Source organism: Argiope bruennichi, chromosome 8 (assembly GCF_947563725.1).
Source record: "Argiope bruennichi chromosome 8, qqArgBrue1.1, whole genome shotgun sequence".
NCBI classification, from domain to species: domain Eukaryota; kingdom Metazoa; phylum Arthropoda; class Arachnida; order Araneae; family Araneidae; genus Argiope; species Argiope bruennichi.
In genome coordinates, this window is record NC_079158.1 from 32,110,792 (window position 1) to 32,132,905 (window position 22,114).

General features: G+C 29.7%; 1 protein-coding gene across 5 annotated transcripts in view; it reads right to left on the reverse strand.

Moving 5' to 3' along the window:
* LOC129981141 (liprin-beta-1-like) overlaps positions 1 to 22,114 on the reverse strand; it is a 101,290-nt gene that overhangs the window by 768 nt on the left and 78,408 nt on the right. For 4 of the 5 annotated variants that reach the window (XM_056091838.1, XM_056091837.1, XM_056091834.1 and 1 more), the window contains 9 exons: positions 20,201 to 20,350; positions 16,236 to 16,362; positions 15,282 to 15,410; positions 13,904 to 14,051; positions 12,430 to 12,639; positions 10,286 to 10,411; positions 2,842 to 2,964; positions 2,091 to 2,279; positions 486 to 650 (listed from right to left, as the gene is read on the reverse strand). In XM_056091838.1, the coding sequence (XP_055947813.1) occupies positions 486 to 650; positions 2,091 to 2,279; positions 2,842 to 2,964; positions 10,286 to 10,411; positions 12,430 to 12,639; positions 13,904 to 14,051; positions 15,282 to 15,410; positions 16,236 to 16,362; positions 20,201 to 20,350 (1,367 nt within the window). The remainder of the gene's footprint in view (positions 1 to 485; positions 651 to 2,090; positions 2,280 to 2,841; positions 2,965 to 10,285; positions 10,412 to 12,429; positions 12,640 to 13,903; positions 14,052 to 15,281; positions 15,411 to 16,235; positions 16,363 to 20,200; positions 20,351 to 22,114) is intronic. The other variant, XM_056091836.1, reaches the window with a different exon arrangement.

Here is a 22,114-nt window from a genome sequence, read left to right on the forward strand (position 1 = left end):
ATGTGTCCATTCTTGGATATACTAACAGGCTCAGCAACCTTTTCCAATTTCAATCAGCAATTATTCATAATATTTTTGTGAGCTTTTCTAACGATTTTTTCTGAAGTGGCTAATTTTGGTTGGCGATAAGCCTTTTATTAAAAAAAAAAAATTATCACAGCTCGCACTTCAGTTTTTTCCCTACACGGCTGAAAGCAAAAGAAGGAAATTTTTAAACAGCGCAGTATAAAAACAACCAAACATAAATCTTTTAAAATACGCAAGAAGTATCAAACAAAGATGGCACTTTGAAATCCTTTAGTCAAAGTAATTCCGGGAGCTTCATCTCTAGGTCAGGCCGAACATTTTTCATTCCATCTTTGTCGTATAAAGGAAGATTGTAAAAAGGTGAATATATTTATGCAATGTATTGTATGTTGTATGTATGTTTCAGAAGAAAAGAAACAATGAAATTATCAATTTTCATAATGAAACCCAAAACGTACCTCTTTCATGAGAAACTTCTCCTCTTCGGTGCGGTTCTCCGCCCCGTTGAGTAACATGGAGCCAAATAATTTCTCATTGGAATTCATAGGGCACACGAAATCGTCGAGATCGAACTCGTTTTTGTTCTTTTTCCTTCCTAAAGAAAACGGACTGCGTTTCAGTGTCTGAAAATAAAATAAAAAGATATAAAAATTTAGTTTTTCAATAAATAAATATAGTAGCGGTAATAGTACTCAATTCAATTATTTTTGCAAAGGCTAAATGCAATGATTTACATTATAAAGAAGAATCCATTTCATAGGTGTAAAGTATAAAGTCCAACAGCCATAATAATGGATAAAAACGCTTTATTCCACATGATTAGAAACAAAGAAAACGATACACAGACGAAATACACATAAAACAGCACTTGCAGAAATACACAAACAGCAAATCTCTATGAAACAACAGTAAAATCACACAATAGTTCAGAAAGAACTCAGGTTTCATTTCCGCTAATTTTTAAAACTGAATATTGGAAGGAGGCAAAAAAAGAATGCTTAATCCTACACTTACAAGATTTGAAAGACAATGGAATTCTAATTACAATTGATTATTGAACCTTATCATTTGTTTTAAATCATATTATTTTATTAAATTATTTTTATGATTCAAATAAAATTGCATAGAAATTAACTGCAGAGAGTATTGTCAAAATATTTTTTTTCTCTCCCTTGTGATATTTATCGAAAAGCAGGCGATTATTGGTGGAATATCAACAGATCATAAAATTTTCTAGTGAAATAAAAATTGGCGAAATCGATTCAGCAATTGAAGGTGGAAGACTTTATGCCATGGCCGGGATAGACTGGTTGATAGGGCGCTGGATTCGCATCTTTTGGGTTGTGAGTTCGAACCCCGCCGGCCGAAGACACTCCATGTACATGGTGGCTGGTGTATGTAGAAATCTGTCGTGGTGACAAAGTTCTCTAAGTAAAAATAATACCACTGTGGGTACTGGATCAAAGGTGATCGTTCTCTGACGCAGGTTTAAATTACGATCTATGGTTGAGTGAATGAAATGTGTGAATAAAGTCCGCCTTTGAAAACGGCTGTGCGGCATGAGTATTTCAGACGTACTCTTGGCCCTAGATGGCGCTACAGAAACAAGAGACGCTAACATTCGGCTTAAAATCGTTGACTTCGTTTGGGGGTTTGTCTATGACAAATGCCATAAACAACGACAGATTTTATGTCATTATTTTAATGCTTTCCTCCATACGTATTAATACAATGTCTTAAATATTTCTCTCGTAATTTGAAGAATAGACGATCATTGATGGCTTATGGAGAAACCATACGATTTCATGTGGAATAAAAATTGTAGAAATTGGACCAGTAGTTTGGGCTGGAGGACCGGGTCTTCGATTTTTCTAAATTATTTTAAATATTTACATGCTACTTTTATTTCGTATGCTTTATTTCTAGCTGTTATATTTTCATTATGGTTTGAAAGAAATTTTTATAAGGATAATCACAAAAATCTATTGCAAATGAATAATAGGCAGAAAGTGTAAAATTTTGGAAATTAGATTTTAAAACAAAACATGGAAGAGTGATCTTACTTTAACTTTAGCACTCGGTGAAAGGGGTGTATAGTTAGCCTGGGCTTCCCACTCTCTTTTCTTCTGCATAACATCTGGACCAATCAGCTGCTTGAATTGGGTGGAGAGGTGACGACGCAGGAGGGTTTTGTTGGGTGGGATGTTCAAAAGAGTAGCCATCAAATCCGCATTAAAACGAGGTTCATACAGCTGCAGAATATTAAAAACATATTAAACTTCAGAAAAACTTCACTAATCTAGAAATGAAAATAAATTTCTACACTCAATTAAATCTTTTGATAAGCACATATTTCTAAGGAATATCGAATTACGCTTATAAACTGTCTGAGTAAAACAGCATTAATAATGCAAATAAAAAATAAACAATTACTTGAAATATTGAAGAATAAATATAAAGAAGAGTAATACAACTTCTTACAAACATATTTGGTTTTAAAATCTGATACACATCTCTCATTCTTGTGAAAACCATAACAAAAATTTCATCTGGTTCATTGTGTTATCCAATCCCACGCAATTGGAAAAGCAGGCAGACAAACAACTCACTGACAGATTTCATCCCAATATTTAATAGAAATCTACAATTTTAGATTTAAGACCACATACCAAATTTCATTCGTCAAGTTCTTTTTTCTTTAAGATCTAAAACGTAAAGATTTTGTAACCTTTTGAAACGCCCTTTTTTTATATGTACAACACTAGAAGAAATGGAATCCGTTAATGATTATTACACAAATGGGTAGAATCTCACCATCAGACCTCCATGGACGCCACTTCCACGCAAATTCGGTGCATATTCAGAGAGATCAACCGTCCTCAGCCACTCCATGACTCGATGGTTCGTCCAGCGGCTGACGTCTTCTTTGGTCTTCTCCTAGTGGACACAAAAGATGTTCTTTAATACACTGTAATATGCACTAAAACAGGTAATATATTCATCGTTGAAGATAAAATAGATTTCTTGCACAAAAGACACCATTGTAATCGCGGTCCAAAAGCAAATTCCTAAATTTTAAGAGATAAACATACACTTCTAATGTAAAAATGCTCTAAATGATGTAAATAATTATACTCCATGATGTTTGAGTCGTTCTAAATGTAACTAATATATAAAAAATGAATTTTTGTCTGTTCGTATTTTATGCTCTGCTGTACCGTTCATCCGATAGCGATAAAACTTGGCCAACGTATTGCTTGCACTTGCGCGAAGGTTATAGACATAGTAAAACTATTTGCATTTATTTTGAACAATAAAATTTACGAACAAATCATTTCAAACGTTTCTGTTATTTAACATTATCTTAAAATTGACAATTATTTTAAAATGACAAACGGCACATACCATTCAGAGTCAATGGCACATATATCAAACACAATAAAATTATTATCATCGATGCCATTCAATGTGAGTGAAATGAAATCGAAAATATTTAGTGCAAGCACTAATTTATTATTATTTTTTATTTATTTTTTGTCAATGTATAGTCATCTACACAATATATTGCCATTCAACGGGCACAATATTTCGGCTGCGTCGAACTGCACATATTATTCAAAATTTATATCACGCATACAAAATAGAATTATTATTATCGATGCCGATCAGGGTAAGTTATTAAGTTTTTCAGTAAGTTAAGTAAGTTATCTTAAGTTTCTCATTTTTTAGAAAAACAAATACAAAAATTTTTTAACTGGTTTTGACCACTTTCTAAATAACTGAGGAATATATTTGTTACGCAATAATCTTTATTTTCCCTTAGAGTTCTTTTATTAGCTATTATCTTTCTTCTACTTTTTTTTTTTTTTTTTCATCGCGCTATTTTATAAACAATATTATTGTCTCAATTCATTACAATCCCCTTTAATAGTTATTAATCTTCAATAAAATTTCGATTCTTATGTCACCCGGCTAGGTGAAAAGGCTTAGGTGTCGATACCGTCCCGGTTTCCCTTTTGGGTGTTTCTCCGCCAATCTCGGTAACTGGTGGACAAATCGCTCAGTCATGCAGAAAAGGTCTTAATCTCTGATCTCGTTAAAGGTGAACTTTCTATGCTCAAGACATATATATATAAATAAACCCATGGCAACTTGGGTCAGTTATCACTTGGTGAGAATTTGCTTAACCCTACAAACGCAAAATGATCTCTCAGGTAAAGATTTCTTTTGTGCTTACCGCATTACTTACTTCCTTTACTGAATTCATAATAATTTGTTATTGCTATTTTTGTTCTTTGATTACAAATAATAAGCAAAGTTTTTAATATTGTAGCAATTATATTACTTCTCTTTTGGATAATAGATGGCGATGCCTGATTAGGTATGCATCCCTTATGGCATTGTGATTGAAATTATAATGTAATAATATGCTGTTCTAACAGCGGTGTTTGTTTGAGTGAAATGTGATCATTAACCCTTTAAAGGGCCATTTTTTTCAGTCATATTATGTTAAAATATTTTTAGGCTTGAAATTAGAATAAGAAAAAGGATTCATTTAGCTTATTAGATAAATTTAATTTGAGTCATTAATTAATTTGGTTAATTAATAATGAAGTAACAAATCAAGACACATCACTTTGTCTGAGATAAAGAACTGAAGCATCTAAGTTTCTGACTTACTAAAAAAATTTGTCAGAACTTATGCCAACTACATAATTTCATACAAAGATTGATAAATTTGGTGGGATTCATACTTCCCACGGCCCTAGAAAGGGTTAAAGAAAAGTCCCCGAAAAATACCTCCTTTTGCTTCCATTGCATGGATCATATTGACCTCCATTCCACTACACTATAATGTTTATGGGCTGACTTACTATTTACCAATTATGGTTATACGACATGTATGATGTAAGTATCGATCGTATAGGACAGATTGTATAAAAAATTGCCAAAGTTAGCATTCATTGCTTGTTGTATAATAAGCACTCACCAAGGAAAAAATTTTCACAACTATAATCAGATTTTAAATCAAAAATCAAACTTGAAGTTTTTATTCAATAACTTTGGAACGCATTGCACAAAAACCAATTTTACACCACTTTGAAATTCAGAAAAATAAAATAACTTATAAAGTGATACCAATATCATTTCCGCGCAATTTTTCCTTTAAATTTATTAATTTTTGAATTAATTTTTTGTATGTGCATTTTAGAGCTGCTATATAGTTACGAGTAAATTTTTTAAATGCAAAAAAGATAGAAAAATCGAATTTAGAATATTATAATGATACGATGTTTTGAACTAGAAGTTCAAACCTGCAGTAAATATTCTTTCTCAAAAAAAAAGAAGAAAAAAAAAGACAACTTTAATTGAAATGTTTACACTGCATTCTAATTATTTTTCTTATTTTTATCGTTTAATATTTTTTGTGATCATATTTTTGATATTTTTTAACAGAACACATTTTGTATCATTTGTTTTTTCATAGAAATCAAAGTTTGAACTGAGATTTTAAAATGTTGTCCGAATTTTATTCCTTGTTAATTGTACTATGATTGCTAATTTTTTAAAAAATTTTTTTCTTTTCTTTCGATTAAATTATCATAATTTATCTAGTCTAGTTCCACTTTAATTGTAGATGAATTGTTGTAGTTCCATGTCTAATTTCATGGATTAGAAATAACTGCTGTAAAAAATAATTTGAAGGTGAATTTTTAAATGGTAAAAAAACCACCGAGCGAATTTTTGGCAATATTATGGTAATAGAGAATATTAAAATGAAAATTTTCATAATTAGATAATTTTTAATAAAACTGGATTTAATAAAAAAAAAAGTTGAAAAACAGAAGAGAATTTATTTAAAGTCAGATAAAACATAAAATGCAAATTTGCACGATACGTACCTATAGTAGGTGATACCTTATAAATTAATAAATAATTTTCATATTATTGGCAGTTATATAATTCATTATATTAAGCATTGATTAAGAGTCAAAAGAAGCTACGTTTTCAAATTCAATTAAAAAAAGACTTTTCATCTCTCGCCTTTTGTCTGAATTTGTAATCAGGACCAAAGTTCTGTAAATTTCTAAGCTTTTGATCCTGTATCATTCATTCCTCACCAAAAACTCAAGAAAACTCATTGAGGAGAAACTTTCTTTTAACTTAAGCCCTTTTCTAATTTAATATAATATCGTGAAAGGGCGCTGGGCTATAACGTTTTAATAGCAAATAGTAAAAATATTTTTAAATCAATATCTTGATAATATCAGATGTTTTAAATTTTGATGATTCATAAGAAATTAGCGAATTTTCTTTGATAAATTTGATTTTTTTCCCCTCATTTAACAGATACTCATTGCTGCTTCTTTGGTCGCTGCTGTCTTAGCATTTGGCCATGACGTAAGTATTCTATTTCAAACATTATTCAAATAAAAATTACTCGCTTTCCTTCAACAAAAGCATTTAACTTAATACTGTACATTCATTGTTAATATATGAAGTATATATATATATATATATATATATATATATATATATATATATATATATATATATATATATATATATATATATATATATATATATATAGTAGTAGTGTGGCCGAAAAGAAGAAGCATTTGAAAATTTCTTTAACTCTGTTTTATTCCATCCCAGGAGGCATAATTTCTGTACAAGGATCAGTGGTAAGAAATACGTCAGTCTACATCGCAACACAAGAGCGAAAGAGATCGAAATTTTTCTCTCAGTAATTTTATAATTAGAATTTTATAGGGATTTCTTTAACAAGTATAAATTTAGAATAAGAAAAATTCAGGTATCTTTAAAAGAATGTGCAAAGCATTCAGGATTTTCATCCCTTCGCTCAGAGTGTGAGAACTTGCTAGATTTACAGTTTTACAGACAGCGTGTAGGATTTATTAAATAAAAAAGTAGGAATTGGATCAGGAAATAAGAGAACATTTTAAAATGAAGTTAATATTGACTAAATCAAGATAAAAATTAGAAAATTACTTAGGATTTAAATTATATAACATTAAAAAAATGACGAAAATGACGAACTCATATTTTTTTCTATTTTAATAAACATTAATTGCATTAATTTTAAGGTATGTTTCAAATTAAGAATCCTTCAATTTTATTATTTAGCTGCGATGTAGTTTATATAAAGTCAGTCAGTTGTTTTTTTATAATAATAATTTATTTAAATATTTGTGACTACTCCTAATATAAATATGCTAAATAATTATAATAATATTCAAATTTTGTGGTTCCTTTATTCAAGAATCAATTTCTAAAAATTAACAAAACCCCACACATAACCAAATTGAAAGTATGCCTCTATATACATGATGACTTGAAAATCTGAAATAGGCGTTTGCTTGTTTGATAGAACAATGTTAATGATGCTACCTTTAAGTCAACGTCTCCATGTCACATGTCACTGGATTCTTAACAACTATTGTGCCACCTAGTAAAATTATGTCTCATCGCTGTCTATTTGTATGCAATATACAAATGAGTAACATCCCATCAGTGGTGACCAGGAGCAAAGGGGGGGGGGATAGTTTTCCCAAGCGGCAGTCTTATGAAGTACATTTGTATAAAATATTAGTCCCTTTATATAATTATTTTTTAAATAAAATATGAGGAGGAGGAAATATAACGCCGTACCTAGGATGCCATCTGAATTTATTAAATCCCTGATGTCGACCTATGGCGAAAAAATTATATTATGTTCCGAACACTTCTTAACCATAGCTAAGCCACTGCATCAAATATTTATTTCTTTATTCATTCTAGCATTATCACCATGCTCCTCAACCCTACAAATTCGGCTACAGTGTAAAAGACCACCACGGAGAACAGCATCGTGAGGAATCCGGTGATGGTGGCCACGGTGTGAGAGGCAGCTACGGATTCACAGACGCCAGAGGCATTCACAGACAGGTCAACTACGTCGCTGACCACGGAGGATTCAGAGCTGAAGTAAAGACCAATGAACCCGGTACCGCCAACCAAAACCCAGCAGCTGTCCATATGATCTCCGATGCTCCCTATGGACATGGAGGATATGGGCTTGGATATGGCTACGGTGGACTTGGATATGGTGGAAATGGATACGGATATGGTGGAAATGGATATGGATATGGTGGTTCAGGTTATGGATATGGCTATGGTGGTTTGGGATTTGGGGGATTGGGATATTACAGATATGGATATTAAATAATTATTGTATCTGTTTCATCATTTAAATGTAAATTCTAGGAATAAATACATATTTTTTTAAAGTTTTATTTATGGGTCTTCTTTTAATAACTGATTATTACACTGGAGATTTGATTTAATTAAAATAATTATAAATTAATGATTGTAAGCCAGACATTCAGATCATTCTAGAGCACCAATGCAATGGAGGCACTTCTAAATCTATTGTTAATACCAAAAAAAAAATGACGTGGTGTAGACTGGAATATTAGATATCAAGTATTTCGAATTTCCTCTCAGTCTTCAATCCTATTAGTATATAACTTATAATTACACACAATTTTAGCTAAAATCGATGGAAAATTATCAGAATAGTATTGACAGTTATCTTCGTAACACAGCCAGCACACAGTTGTTAAGACCATTTTGAAAGTCTTAAATTTTTTGTAACCTATCTATCATTAAACTGGCATTAAAATAAATATTAAAATAAAAATTAACTGCCAAAATAAGAACAGAAATTATAGAAGCATTTTCTTATGGGAGTTTTCATGTGATGTGTTATTCATACTAATTCCATTCAAAATCTATAACAAGGGTACACAACCCAGAAATATATTGGACAAGTAATAAAATAGACATATATTAACATAAAATCCTTAATTTCAGACTAGCAGATTTCCACAATGGACTGAAAGTATATAGAGTGAAGTTTCCAAATTACAAATACAAATTAAACTATCTGGAAGTAGCTGTGATTCCAAAATGTATATAGATATCGATGCTGAAGATACAAGTTTGTCACAGCATGAAAAAGGGAAAAGAAATATATTTCAAGCGATCTGTCTTCTATACAAAGTTGGAGGATGCAGAATTCATTTCAATTTTGCAACAAGCATTTCTAAATTTAATTTCTTGCAATTTCTTGTAGTTTCTGCAAATGAAGTGAAAGAAAGATTTAAATAATACCCTGTTAAAATCTGAGATGATCTTGTAATGGAGATAAATCCCCTCTCAATCGTTTGTTGATCAAATTGTACTGAAAATCAACTGAGACCACAGTAACTGTTGAATTGGTTTAAAAAGTAAGAATTAGAAATACTCTTTCCAAATATGTCATAATGCAATCCTGTCATTAATGCCTTTGCGAAAGATCCAGTAAGCTAAAACTAATTTAAAAAAAATTCCATTTCACTATGTCACAAGCGCAATTAGCAGATTTTCAAAAATTTATTATTGACTTTTCTCATCTCCAACAATACCACCCAGAACTAAAAGTTATAGCATTGCTTAATTTAACCACTGCCGCCAAGAGAAAATTTGGCTTTCTGACATGATTCTATCAATAAAACCCTCCCAATATCAATTTTGACCCTTATAAAAAATTCTATGCACACTATTATTGATATCTAAGAATCATAAAGTACATTGAAATATTTAAATGAATAAGGATGGCTATAAAAGCAATAATAAAAATATTTAAAACAATACAAATTTTTGGTTGCATTTATTAACTGCTTAGATAAAATCTCTGCCTCTGGTTGAAACTTTGAATCACATAATCAAAATGAATCATTTTTCCTGGATTAAATTAAATTTGAATTATTGATTCGATAAAAATTTGTAATTATTTTATAAAGGTAATGAAATCATAAATTAATAAAATATCAACAATGGAACAAAGCATTGTTAGAGATAATCAAGGACCACTGGGTTGAGGGGGGGGAGGCAAGTAGGTCTTTTAAAAATGCTATTATTTTGGTTGTCAAATAAATAAATTCATAAAAAATACAAATTCATTGAATTATAAAATATTAGTACTACAACGTGTGTGTACCATGAATTATTAAAATTATTAATTCAAGTACAATTAATTACTTATGCTGTCCCATAAAGTTTACTGGCTATCTTTTAATTGTTAATAAAATAGATTGATAAAAGTCTTGCAAATATATTTATTGCAAAAGCCTTGTCAAAAATACCTACAGAAAAAAAAATGATAATATACATTTATGACAAAGGAAATTAACAGCTCCTTTTAAACACTTACATCGTCAGGAAGAGAGCGTCTCTGCAGACAATGGGGATCGAAATTGTTCTCTCGAAGTACCTGGATACCTGTTTTAATACTGATATGGTGGAGTAAGTTGGTCACTTTCAAATGAGAGAGATCTTCCTGTAAAAAGCATGAAAGATAAAAAATAGCTTTTTAAAAATGCAGTACTTTTATCAGTGTAAGAGAAAAGATTAGTGTTAAACAACAAATTATTAAAGTTTTATCAATGTTAAAGAAAAGATTATTTTTCATTTAGTAAATAAATGCTATAAAATCTAAATATGATTTTTTTTTAAAAATTAATACTAAATGGTAATATGGGTATGAAATCAAAATTCAACTAAATGAATTGATTCATTAAAAATTACATTCTTAAAATATTAAAATAATTAATTTTATTGGATAATACAGAGTATAGAAAATTTCTAAATTCTAAAAAACACCAAGAATTGAGAGAAAATTCGGTTATAAAACTTCATCTCTGCAAGCATGAAAGAAGTTAAATAAAATTGTAAAATAATAATAAATAGAAAAAATTACGTGATTTGAAATGCATATAAAACTAATTAATCAATGAATTTCAAAAAAAAAAAAAGCTGTAAAGGAAAATCCCTATAAATATTAAAAATTGAAGGCTAACCTAAAAAATACGGTACAATCGCAAAATTGCAATTTTTTTTTATGCGATAACTTGCCAAATATAACAATCTAATTGTATTCTTTTGTTAACATTTGGCAAGTTTTCTGCTATTTGGCACAAGTTGGCAGAGACTGGAGAAAGATTTGCACCGTATTCTTTAGTTTAACTAAATTGAATTTTATATTAAGCTTATCTTATATATATATTAATAGAAGCTTATCTTATATATGAATCAATTATCAACAATAAACCAAAGTATTTATTTTAAAAATCGTCATATTTATTATTTTATTTCTTATTTAAGACAATCTTATTTATATGTTATTATTTATATAATTTATAAAATCTTTTTATCTATAGACAAACAAATTTGTTCCACCAAACTTCAATGAATAACTCAGCATTGAAGAACAACCAGACGCATGCCAAAAATCAGAAAATGTTTAGAAGGAGAAACTTTCGAAGGATGAAACGTAATTTCTATAAAAATTGTTTTAAAAAACAGCAACAATATTATAATAAAATATAATAATTAATTATTTCCAAGAAAAAAATTATAACGCCTCTAGGAGAGTAAATTTCTGAATATTGATTTTTTTTTCTTTAATTTGAGAACATTAGATCGAATTCTGTCAATAATGCCACTTTCTATTCTTACAAAGGAACAAAATAAGAATAAAACTTTTAGCATAATCATTTACGGCTAAAAGAAATATTTTGTGATGTGTGTTTATAATCGGTTAAACGGTGAATTTTGAGAAATAATATAAACATTTATATTTCAAAATTCATTCACAAAAGAATTTCATAGTACAAAAAGTAAAAAAAGAAGAATTTCTAATCAATTTAATTTTTATTTTAAAGTTTTAGTTGGATTAAATCCTATTTGGAAGCAATATGCGGACTATTTTTGGTCTATTTTGGTCTATTAAAAAATAATCCTAATTTTTTAATTAGGATTATTTTAAGTAAATTATGTTAACGTCCAGTTTGGAAGCGAAGGCTTTTGGGAACGGAGTTCGTAATTTTGTACCCCGGTCAGATGATGAGGGCGACACCTGAGCTGGCAACTCCTCACCAAACTTTCGCACTGCAGCAACGGATGAGCATTACAACTTCAGATTTAATGTATATTACGCCCATATGAATGACGGATCTTAAAGAGAATCGGATCTCGAACTTGGAACCTACCGGTCCCGAAGCCGAGACCTTATCACTAGGTAATCGCGGTATCCTCGGAACTAGAAATCGAGATTAAATAATGAGATCATCACTTCAGCGAGTACCTCTTTTTCGAATACACCAAAAGCAAAAAAAAAAAAACTTTAACAACAGAGTTAGTGTGCTCCAAGCCTGTTATATACGATGAATCTTTCTCGCAAGCGGGTCTGAAACCAACAACCGTTCGGTACCGAAGACGAGACTGTCGCAACCAAATCAACTTTTGAAAACACACATAGGATAATCAATGTTTCTATAAGAAATAAGTATTATTTACCAGAGTCAGTTGGTGCAACATTCGGCCGTCTATACGGGCATCGTAGAAAGCATCCTTGTACTGCGGCAGGCCAATGTCATCCAACCATCGCACCACCCACTGATGGTCGATCTTCCCGGCAGGCTCCACGGTATCTCCAGTCTGTTCTTTGGCACCATTAATTGCCAGAAGAAGTTTCTTCCGGTGAAGGGGGTTCTTTATGTTCAGCTCCTTATAATAAATTATGAATTCCTTATAATATATATTTCAATAATGTACGATATTAATGGTATAATAAACAAACATATAGAAATGAGTAGAACATGGGAATCTGGCCAATAATAGTTGGCAAAATCTTAAAATTATCCTAATATATTATGATACACAAAATAAGTATATTTTATAAATGTATTTATTTGACAATAGCCTATTAAAATTTTTTTTTAAATTTATCAGCAAGTAGACTTTTTTCAGTCAGTGGCCTTAAACAGCTGATTATTTGAAAGGGCGATACTGATTAAGATAACAGATCTCGTATCCAGAAGCCAAACTAATTATAAAAGCTGTATAATGATAAGTGACACAAGAGCAAAAGAGACACAGAAATTTTTCGCTTCAGTGATTTTACTATGAGATTTTGATAAGGATTTTCTTTGCACGTGTCGAAGTAGGAAAGGGAATCTTAAGTATCTTTAAATGAGCGTTGTAAGCATTAGGGAATTTTATCCTTTCGCTCAGAGCGTGAAAAAATGCTGCAGTCATCAGTTCTCTGGAGCGGGTTAAAAATAATTAAATAAAAAGTGGAAATTCGATCAGGAAATAAGAGAACATTTTTGAATAATGTTAATATGGACTAAATAAAAACAAAAATTAGAAAAACATTTTGTGTGTGCGTGTTTGTGTGCGTTTAATGATTAATTTCCTAACTTTTATCTTAAATTAGCCCATATTAACTTCATTCTAAAATGACCTCTTATTTCCTGATCCAATTCCACTTTTTATTTAATTACTTTTAATATGCACTATAGAAAAATGATGAATTCAGCAGGTCCTCATACTCTGAGTAAAGAGACAAAAATCTCTAATGCTTTCAACCTTCTTTTAAAAATACCTATATTTCCCTTTCCTAATTCTACGTCATCTACGTCCCTTTCCTAAATCGTCAAGAAATCCCTGTCAAAATCACATAGTAAAATCATTCAAGGAAAAAATTTTGGTCTCTTTTGTACATGTACCGAGATGTAAACGGTCATCAGTTTTATCATCGCTTCTTGTATATAAAATGCCACCCGTAGTGAAATAAATCGAAGTTTTAAAATTTCAAAAGTTTTTTTATTCGGCCAAGCAGCTGCTAAAATATGTTTTACATATTTCATATATATATATTTACAGTTTCCGATAAAATGAAGTTTTGATTTCATATAAGACATAATTACATCACCAGTACAAGCAAATGTAAATATTTGTATTAAGAAGAACCTGGATGGAAGCTTACTTTTTCAAAATCGCTTGTAGATGCTTTGAGCAGCTGATCTCCATTTTTAACCCATTTTTTGCAGTCAGGAACATACATACTGAGACCAATACTCACCAGCCAATCAGATATTAGAGAGGAGTCCCATTCTGCAAAAGGTTTACTCACCCTAAGAGAGAAAATAAAACAATCAGTAGATTATTCTTACTAATAATAGCTAATGCCTGTGTCAATTTGTTAATACTCTAATAAGTACATTGCAAGCACATTGGCGAATCAAATATGACACAAACATACTTTGGAGAATGAAAACACATAGGCATGAATTAACAAAAGACAGTTAATGGCAAAGGATTTGGTCTTAAATTTGACATAGATCAACAATTTCTGTAAGAAAATCATATCTTGATCTTGTTCATTGCATTTTTGCGTTAGGGTGTTTTACATGCATATCGAAGCACTTTTCATGCATGAATTTCATCCAAAATTTGAAGGAAATTAAAAAAAAAATTATAAAGATCACATACCAAATTTCATCAATTTAGTTTTTTACATTTTTTTATATTATATTATAGACATAATTAATTTATAAACTTAATTACCTAACAGCATTATTTTAGGTATCTAGGACACCTAAAACATGGAGTTTTATTCAAAATTAGAAATCGAATCTTTTTTTTAAATTATGAAACTTTTTCATTGAATTCTTCGTAAGTTAGAAAATAAAAATCATAAAAAAATGCAGCAACAATAGAATAAAATACTCACTGAATATTCAAATTCGATTTGCTTAGCATCTGCATAAATTATCATCCACCACTGTCTGTAACGGTAGGTAAAATGAAAAATTTCCCCCATCCATTTGGTCTACACCATTATTGAAAGTATAAATCCCCTTTGTTTGGGCATGAAGAGATTAGCCAATTTCTTTTTTTAAAGAATAAATGAATGTTCCAAAAAGGCTAAACATGAATGAAAATTAATTATGGGATTGTAAGCTTCGCATTCTATTTACATTTTTTATTCTGGATTTTTGTAAAGATGACTGAGCTGAGGTCTACAATGCTGCTTCGTTATATTCTCATTTATAGTCAGTTAGAAGTTATTGCTAATATTTTTCTTTCTTTTATCTTGTATTTAGCATTTTTTTATAACATTATTAGTTTCAAATAGATTTTAGTGATTGTTTATGACAACGTTATGGATATAGAAGAGCCCACTGCAAAGAAACAAAGTTAGCAATAGGGAGAATTACACGATGGAGGATGAGATAAAAATAACATTTAACAAAATCTGAGATATTGTTAACAGAAGAACAGTTCGTTTAAATGGGCACATCATCCAGAGAATAAAATCAATAGAGTAATATTTTTTGAGAAAGCTACTATTTAACACATACCTGAAACTTTCACGTTTTACTTTGAAGTCCTCGGACCAGCCAAGGCGAGGTCCAGCAGTAGCTCGGATTCCGCCTCTTTTAAGCTCAGCAGCTGAAGAATTTAAGTTTTCAGAGCCGGTCCTTTTCACTCTGTTCGGCAGAGAAAACAAAGCAAAAAATTTGAATGAAACTATTTTCTTTATATCAAATTACTATTTATTTATTTGTGAATTAAACATTGAAATATTAAAAATTTAAGAAATACCTTGGCATAGAAATCAAATAAAATACAAAGTGTCCATTTTAATTCAACAATTACTTTCTAAAAAGTTAGAAATAAGAATATATTTCCAATTGGTAAAACACTTGAAATGAAGGAAAAAATTATATTTCATATTCGCAAATTTAATAAAAGCGAACGAAATATTTATCCCCATGATTATATACTGTGACATTCTGTTAGGGATTTTCTTACACGTATCGATTTAGGTATCGTTTAAAAGAATTTGTTTAGGTTGGCAGATTTTTATCACTTCACTCTGAGTGTGGAAACCGTTGATTTAAGCATTTTTACAGAGCTTCTGTTGCAATAATTAAATAAAAAAAGGAGGAAATGGATCAGGAAATAAGAGAACATTTCAGAATGAATTTAATATGGGTTAAATTAATTAGGATTTAAATTAGATTTTAAAATATCATTTATATATATATATCAACTACCATCATATTTTTACATCATATGTGCTCCAAGATCTGTATGGAATATTTGCAATTTTTGGTGATGCAATAACATTATTTATCAGAATTTTCTTAAATTTTTGGAAGCTGACGAATATAAATATTTCCTGGTTAACAATATTCTACAACGAAATTCAAAAGCATAATAATATCTACAATCATTATAGAATAAATCTAAAAGAAAACAGTAATATAAAAGTTATGTTTAGTATACTAAAAAATGGCTGGAAAACATACCTTCCAAATATTTTCCGTAGACCTTTCGATTTTTCCTTTGGTGGGACAACAGGAAGTGGTGATGACTGCTTCCGACTGGATTGTTCAAATTTTGGCGAACAGCTGCCATCGTCTAATTTTTCAGGAGCTAAAGAATACAGGAAAGTAAGAGCACAAATCGAAAATTGTCCACGAGAAAAAATGAAACATAGTTAAAGATGATTATTTGAACTGCTAAATTACATCGTTTGTATTACGGTAAAAAAAATTACACTATGTTAGATTAAGAGCTATAGTAATTTTACTTTTTTTTCATATTATTATATGAAATAATGAAACTAAAAACTTTCCTCGTTATTATTGTTTTCAAAATGAAACAAAAAATATTAAAATAACATCTAATTTATATATATAATTATTTCAGTTTCTAAAAAAGAGCATAAAAATATACATTACTATGTATTAAATGGAACAAAAAAATTATGCTCAATTCTGTCAAAACTCAGTTATGATAATTCATGTATCAAATCCAAAGATTAACAAAGAAGTTAAAACATTTGAAAATGAGTCTGAATTAGAAAATTTTGAATATTTCCTAAATTAAAATTAAAGTACATAAATAAAAACTAGCATGCAATAACAAATCATAACACAATCAATTGTTTTAAATTGAGAAATATTAATGCTCTTATTATGCTAATTAATGATTTGGATCTGTTGTAAAATGCACCTTAAACAAGCTCAGAATAAATTCAGTTCATAAAATTTAAGGAAATGCACAAAATAATTATGAATATTGTATAATATTGTAATAAAGCAAATTTTTAATGTTAAGTCATATTAAAAATACTTGTCATTTATAAAAATGTATATAAATACATTACCCTGTTGTTACATTTACCAAAAGGCAAGAGGAATAGTAGTGTAAATGAAGAAGTGCTTTTAAAAAAAAATGCTTACATTATGAATATTATAGACTATCTCATAGTTATTCTTGTATTTGCCATAAAAAATACTCAATGCAAATTAATTGCTGATTCACTATGCCTTTATAATTATGTTTATTCATTAGGTTACAAAAAGGTAGTCAAAATATTCATTTAATTAATGCATCTTTTATTGTATGTATAAGGAGCAATAAATAATGAGCATAAAGAGCAATAAATGTTTTTCATCAATATGAAGCATTATAAATTCAATTACTAGTATTGCATTTACAATATTAACAACATTCATTTCATATGAGAGACACAATCATAGTTTCCTATCAAAATGTGTAATCCGAAACGGTCTTATATTTACATCTCAAGTGCCTTAAGCTCCCTATTTTTCATTCAGTTCATAAACTTATAAAAACCATTTTCACCCTTCGCTACGGATAGTTACCTCAATGGTTATTCGAAGCGTTTAGTTGGTTACAACACCATTTTATTTCTATTAAACTGCTGCTGTTTGAATTGCTTCAAATGGCATGCAATTTCATAGAAGCACATTTTAGGATTTTAACGTGTAATTGATATGGGAAATTTAAAGACATAAACAAAAAGTAGTGTTGGTCACTTCAGAGAAAGGTGAAGAAGAAACTGACATTAATTAGTAGCTCTTTCAAAAATATCACTTGTTCTTTTTCGTGATAGAATTGCGTATTGAAATACATCATTATTCAATAACATACTTTGCTGATGATAAATTACGCAAAACATTTTAATGCATAGAAAAATTGTCAGTATGCCTTATAAAATTAAATTACTTATCAAATGTATTCTCTTGCATGCGATTTTTTTTTTCAAAATGTAAAAATAAATTAATTCGAATTTTTGTTTTTCAAACAAAAAAAATAAAAAAAAAAAATATGCATTCTATACTAAAAATAAACAGAAAATTTTACATATCAGGGTCAATTTAGATCATTGGATTTATTTCATAGTAGTTGATATCTGGCATTATAAAGCTATTTGGCTGATCATGAAATCCATGTATTCTGAATATATTTCATATATGGATATATTCATGAATGAAATATGGTATTTTTCATTCATTTATATATGGTAAATGATATTTCATTTATCTAAAAGTATATGAAAAGAAATCATATACTTCTATACTAGCCCCAGTTCGCACACCTTACAAATCCTCAAGAATCCTGCTGTGATTGATTCATTTAGGAACAGTATATGTTTTCAGTTCACTTTGCTCTTTTACCATATAATTATTTCCATATAAATAAGGAATTATAAATACATTCATTATGAAAAGTAATATGAAATTATTTCAAATTGCATGAATTGCCAACATCGATTTTTCATCAATTACTAAAAAATACAATAATTAATTTCTAAAATTATTTTCTGATAACAGAGAAATACATGTGTAAGAAAACAAAAATATACAATTCTATGATATTTGAAAATCAAAAAACTGAATTTACTTCTTTTTCCTTGAAACGTGTAGGGCAAAATGAACAGAGCCCTGTCATAATCCTATAACTATACTCATGTAGTTTGGAATCTTCGTGCTGCACATAAAAACGCTTTCAACTTCTATTTCGCTCATTAGGACTGGATATTTTTACGCATAATTCTTTACTACTTTACTTTAATTTGCACTATTAGTTTTCGATAAAAAAAAAAAGAAAGAAAGAAAAGAATGCGCTGTCTTAAGAGTTTTTTACTAAGGCTAGCACGTAAACAAGCCGAACATGCAAGCTATTACCAAATGGTAATTAACAAATTCAGCCTAATTTTGTATTCATATAAGCTTTTTTATAAAGAGATATTATTAAACTACTAAAATAAATATTGTACAACATTATGAAATATCTTAATAATAATGAGCATAATCTTATTTTTATTATCAAATAATGCTTTAGATCCAGAGATTATATAGCGAAAACATTGTTATTAAAAAGAAAATCTACTTTGTTTCTTAATTAAGGTTTTAAAAAAACTAGAAAAAAATGCAAGAATCGAAAGACTTATTTTTATACATCATATCATAAAAGATTATAATGCTGAATATGCATTTAAGTATATGATATAAAAAGGATGCTAAATCAGGGATTAAAAATTACCACATTAGTTAGCTTAGAGCAAGAGCAATTAGTTTTGAGTTATACTGGATAGATGCATTCAGTAAGCAAATCATTAGCCTAAAAATCAAAGGATGTTCAAAATTATATGTTTTAAAGCTAGGCAATTATGACAGCACAAATATCATTTAACAAACTAATACTACTTTATTATTTAGCAACTGACAGATATAATCAAATATATGAAAATCAAATAGGCCAGATATACAAGATCTTACATTATACTAGTCACAAAAGCAGAAAAATAATTTATCTCAGAAACACAACATTAAAAAAAAGAAGAAAAACAATAATGAAATCAGCATTTTCCTTCAGACACATAACATCTCCTTTCTACTACCATATTTCCTAATTCTGAAAGATCTAATGACCAGTGATTATTTTCAAAACTGCCATATGGAAAATATGAGGAGTTCCAGATTTGAAAAGATACTTTCCTCTCATAGTCAAAATAACTGCTTGCACCATTAAGTATTATAAAATATGCAAATAATTTTATATAGCAGTTACCAAGTGTATTAATCATAATGCATAGTTAAAAAATTAATTAATTAAAAATTTTATTAATTTTTTTTTGTTAAAAGACTGCTATATTTAACGGACCGTGCATTTGACACCCTTATAGTAAATGACTGATACAATCATCAATAAACTCAGTTTTACAAATTGTAGATCAACTCAAAACTTAACAAGTTATAAACATTTTAAAAAGAGAAGATTATACCAAAATACAGGCAACAAGTGTGATGTTTTGAGAGACGGGGGAAATATTAGTTTTTGAAATTGCAGTTAAAAAAAAACTGTAGATCACATTTCGTTAGATCATCGGAAAGAGTTAGTTGGAAGTGAGAGTGACATGCAAAAGAAAGGAGAAACCAGAGCCAAGAGAGACCATCACCTAGTTCCGGAGCACTGGAGCTGCGCTTCCCCAGCCTCAGTTTAAAGAATCCTTTACCAAAAGCCATGCCAGAGGAAGGCTTGGAGCGAACCGGGCGGAACGACTCCGTGGTGGTTTGGTGAAGATTGTGGAAAGATTGGGAAGTCTGACCTAGAATGGCATACTCATATTATCACACATTAAAATACAATTAATATTAGGATTATCCAAATGAAAAGTGGACGCTTGCGATTGCGTCAGAATGACTGCAGCTATAGCAGCGCTACCAAACAAGGATATAAAGGGTGGTAGCAGGTGTGTATTGCATACGGCTTTCAGCAATGAAAGGTGTTCGTGATAGAGGAAGTAAGGTCGTGCTATACATGGATGCGTTCATTTCAGAACAGCGCGCGGTAGTATGGTTCTTGAATCATAAATTGCCGTTGACCACTCTTGACTGATTTCCTGCCCCAAGGCAGCGCTAGAATACTGCAGTACTCTCACGAAACTGTGGAAAGCAATCAAAAGAAAACGGCCAGGCCCTCTCACACAACAAGTGATCCTTCTCCATAACAATGCCAGCCTACACGTCTTCCGTGAAATCATGACGATCTTAAAAAAAATTCCGTTCGAAAGTATTGGAACGCCCACCGATAATCCGAATTTGTTACCCTGTAACTTCCACATCTTTGGGCCACTTAAGAGAGCATTATAAGGGGCAAGTGTCCGTTCAGACGGCGAAGGGAAGGAAGCTGTGCATTCCTCAAGAATCAGCCACGATCTTTCTACAGCAAAGGCTAGAGAGACCTGCTACCTAAATGATGCGACCTATGTTACAACGCCTATGGCATTTTCTTTTGATTTTCAATAAAAGTGTTCTTTTCATTCAACTTGTCCACTTTTCATTTGGGCAAACCTAATATATTATTCAATGTTACTGTCATAAATAAAAAAAATTCTAGAATAGTATCTCCGAAATAAAAAGATAAAAAGGAAACTGCCTAATAACTTTAAAATAATGCAATTATATATATATATATAAATTAAACTAACATTTAAAAATGATTTCGGTTATTGTTAATATTTTTGAGCAACAACTTTGCGAATAAAAATAACATCATATTTAAGTAACGTTTACAATATAGTATTTAAAGAAAGCATTTGAAGCTCCATTTTTTTTTTAATAAAATTTTCTGTGTTTTTACATTTAAATTTTTTTTTAATTTTATTTCTCAAATAAAAAGTAGATAATTCTTTAAATAAATAAATCTTATTTTTAGCATTCAAAATATTTATGCTTAATATATTAATAATTTTAAATTTATTATTATTTCTAGTTTTATATTCTTGTCAAATATTTCATTTCAATATGCGTAAAAGAAAAGCATTAGAAACATGTAGACTAAATGCATATCAAAATTTTATTTCACATTTTAAGCTATTTAGTGTCGTACTTATGAAAATTAGACCTTTCATTCTGATACATAATCATTTCAATATTTATTCATAATAATAAATTCCTGATTGTGAATTATTAGATGCAAAATGGCCAAAAATTGGCGTAATGGCTCTGTTTAATATTTATGCTTATGGTACAGACACACACAGACACATAATCAAATACTTTTTGGTTTTTGCATTAAAACAGTTTTCCATTATTCGCGTTATAAATTTTTTAACAAAATTTTGTGAATAATTTGCTTGCAGATAATCAAGACTTTACTGTATATTGCAACAGAAAAAAGGTAACTTCTAATAAGAATGAGTTTTCATATTATATCAATTAATCTCGAGCCCTCCAAAATTTTCCCCAGGAGTTCTATAAATTTGGAGGGCGCTGAAGGATTCCAATGTTTTTGTGATATTTTCAAAGTAATTTCATTTTTTACTTTTATTTCATTTTAAAGAATTCTATAATACATTGCATTTAAATAA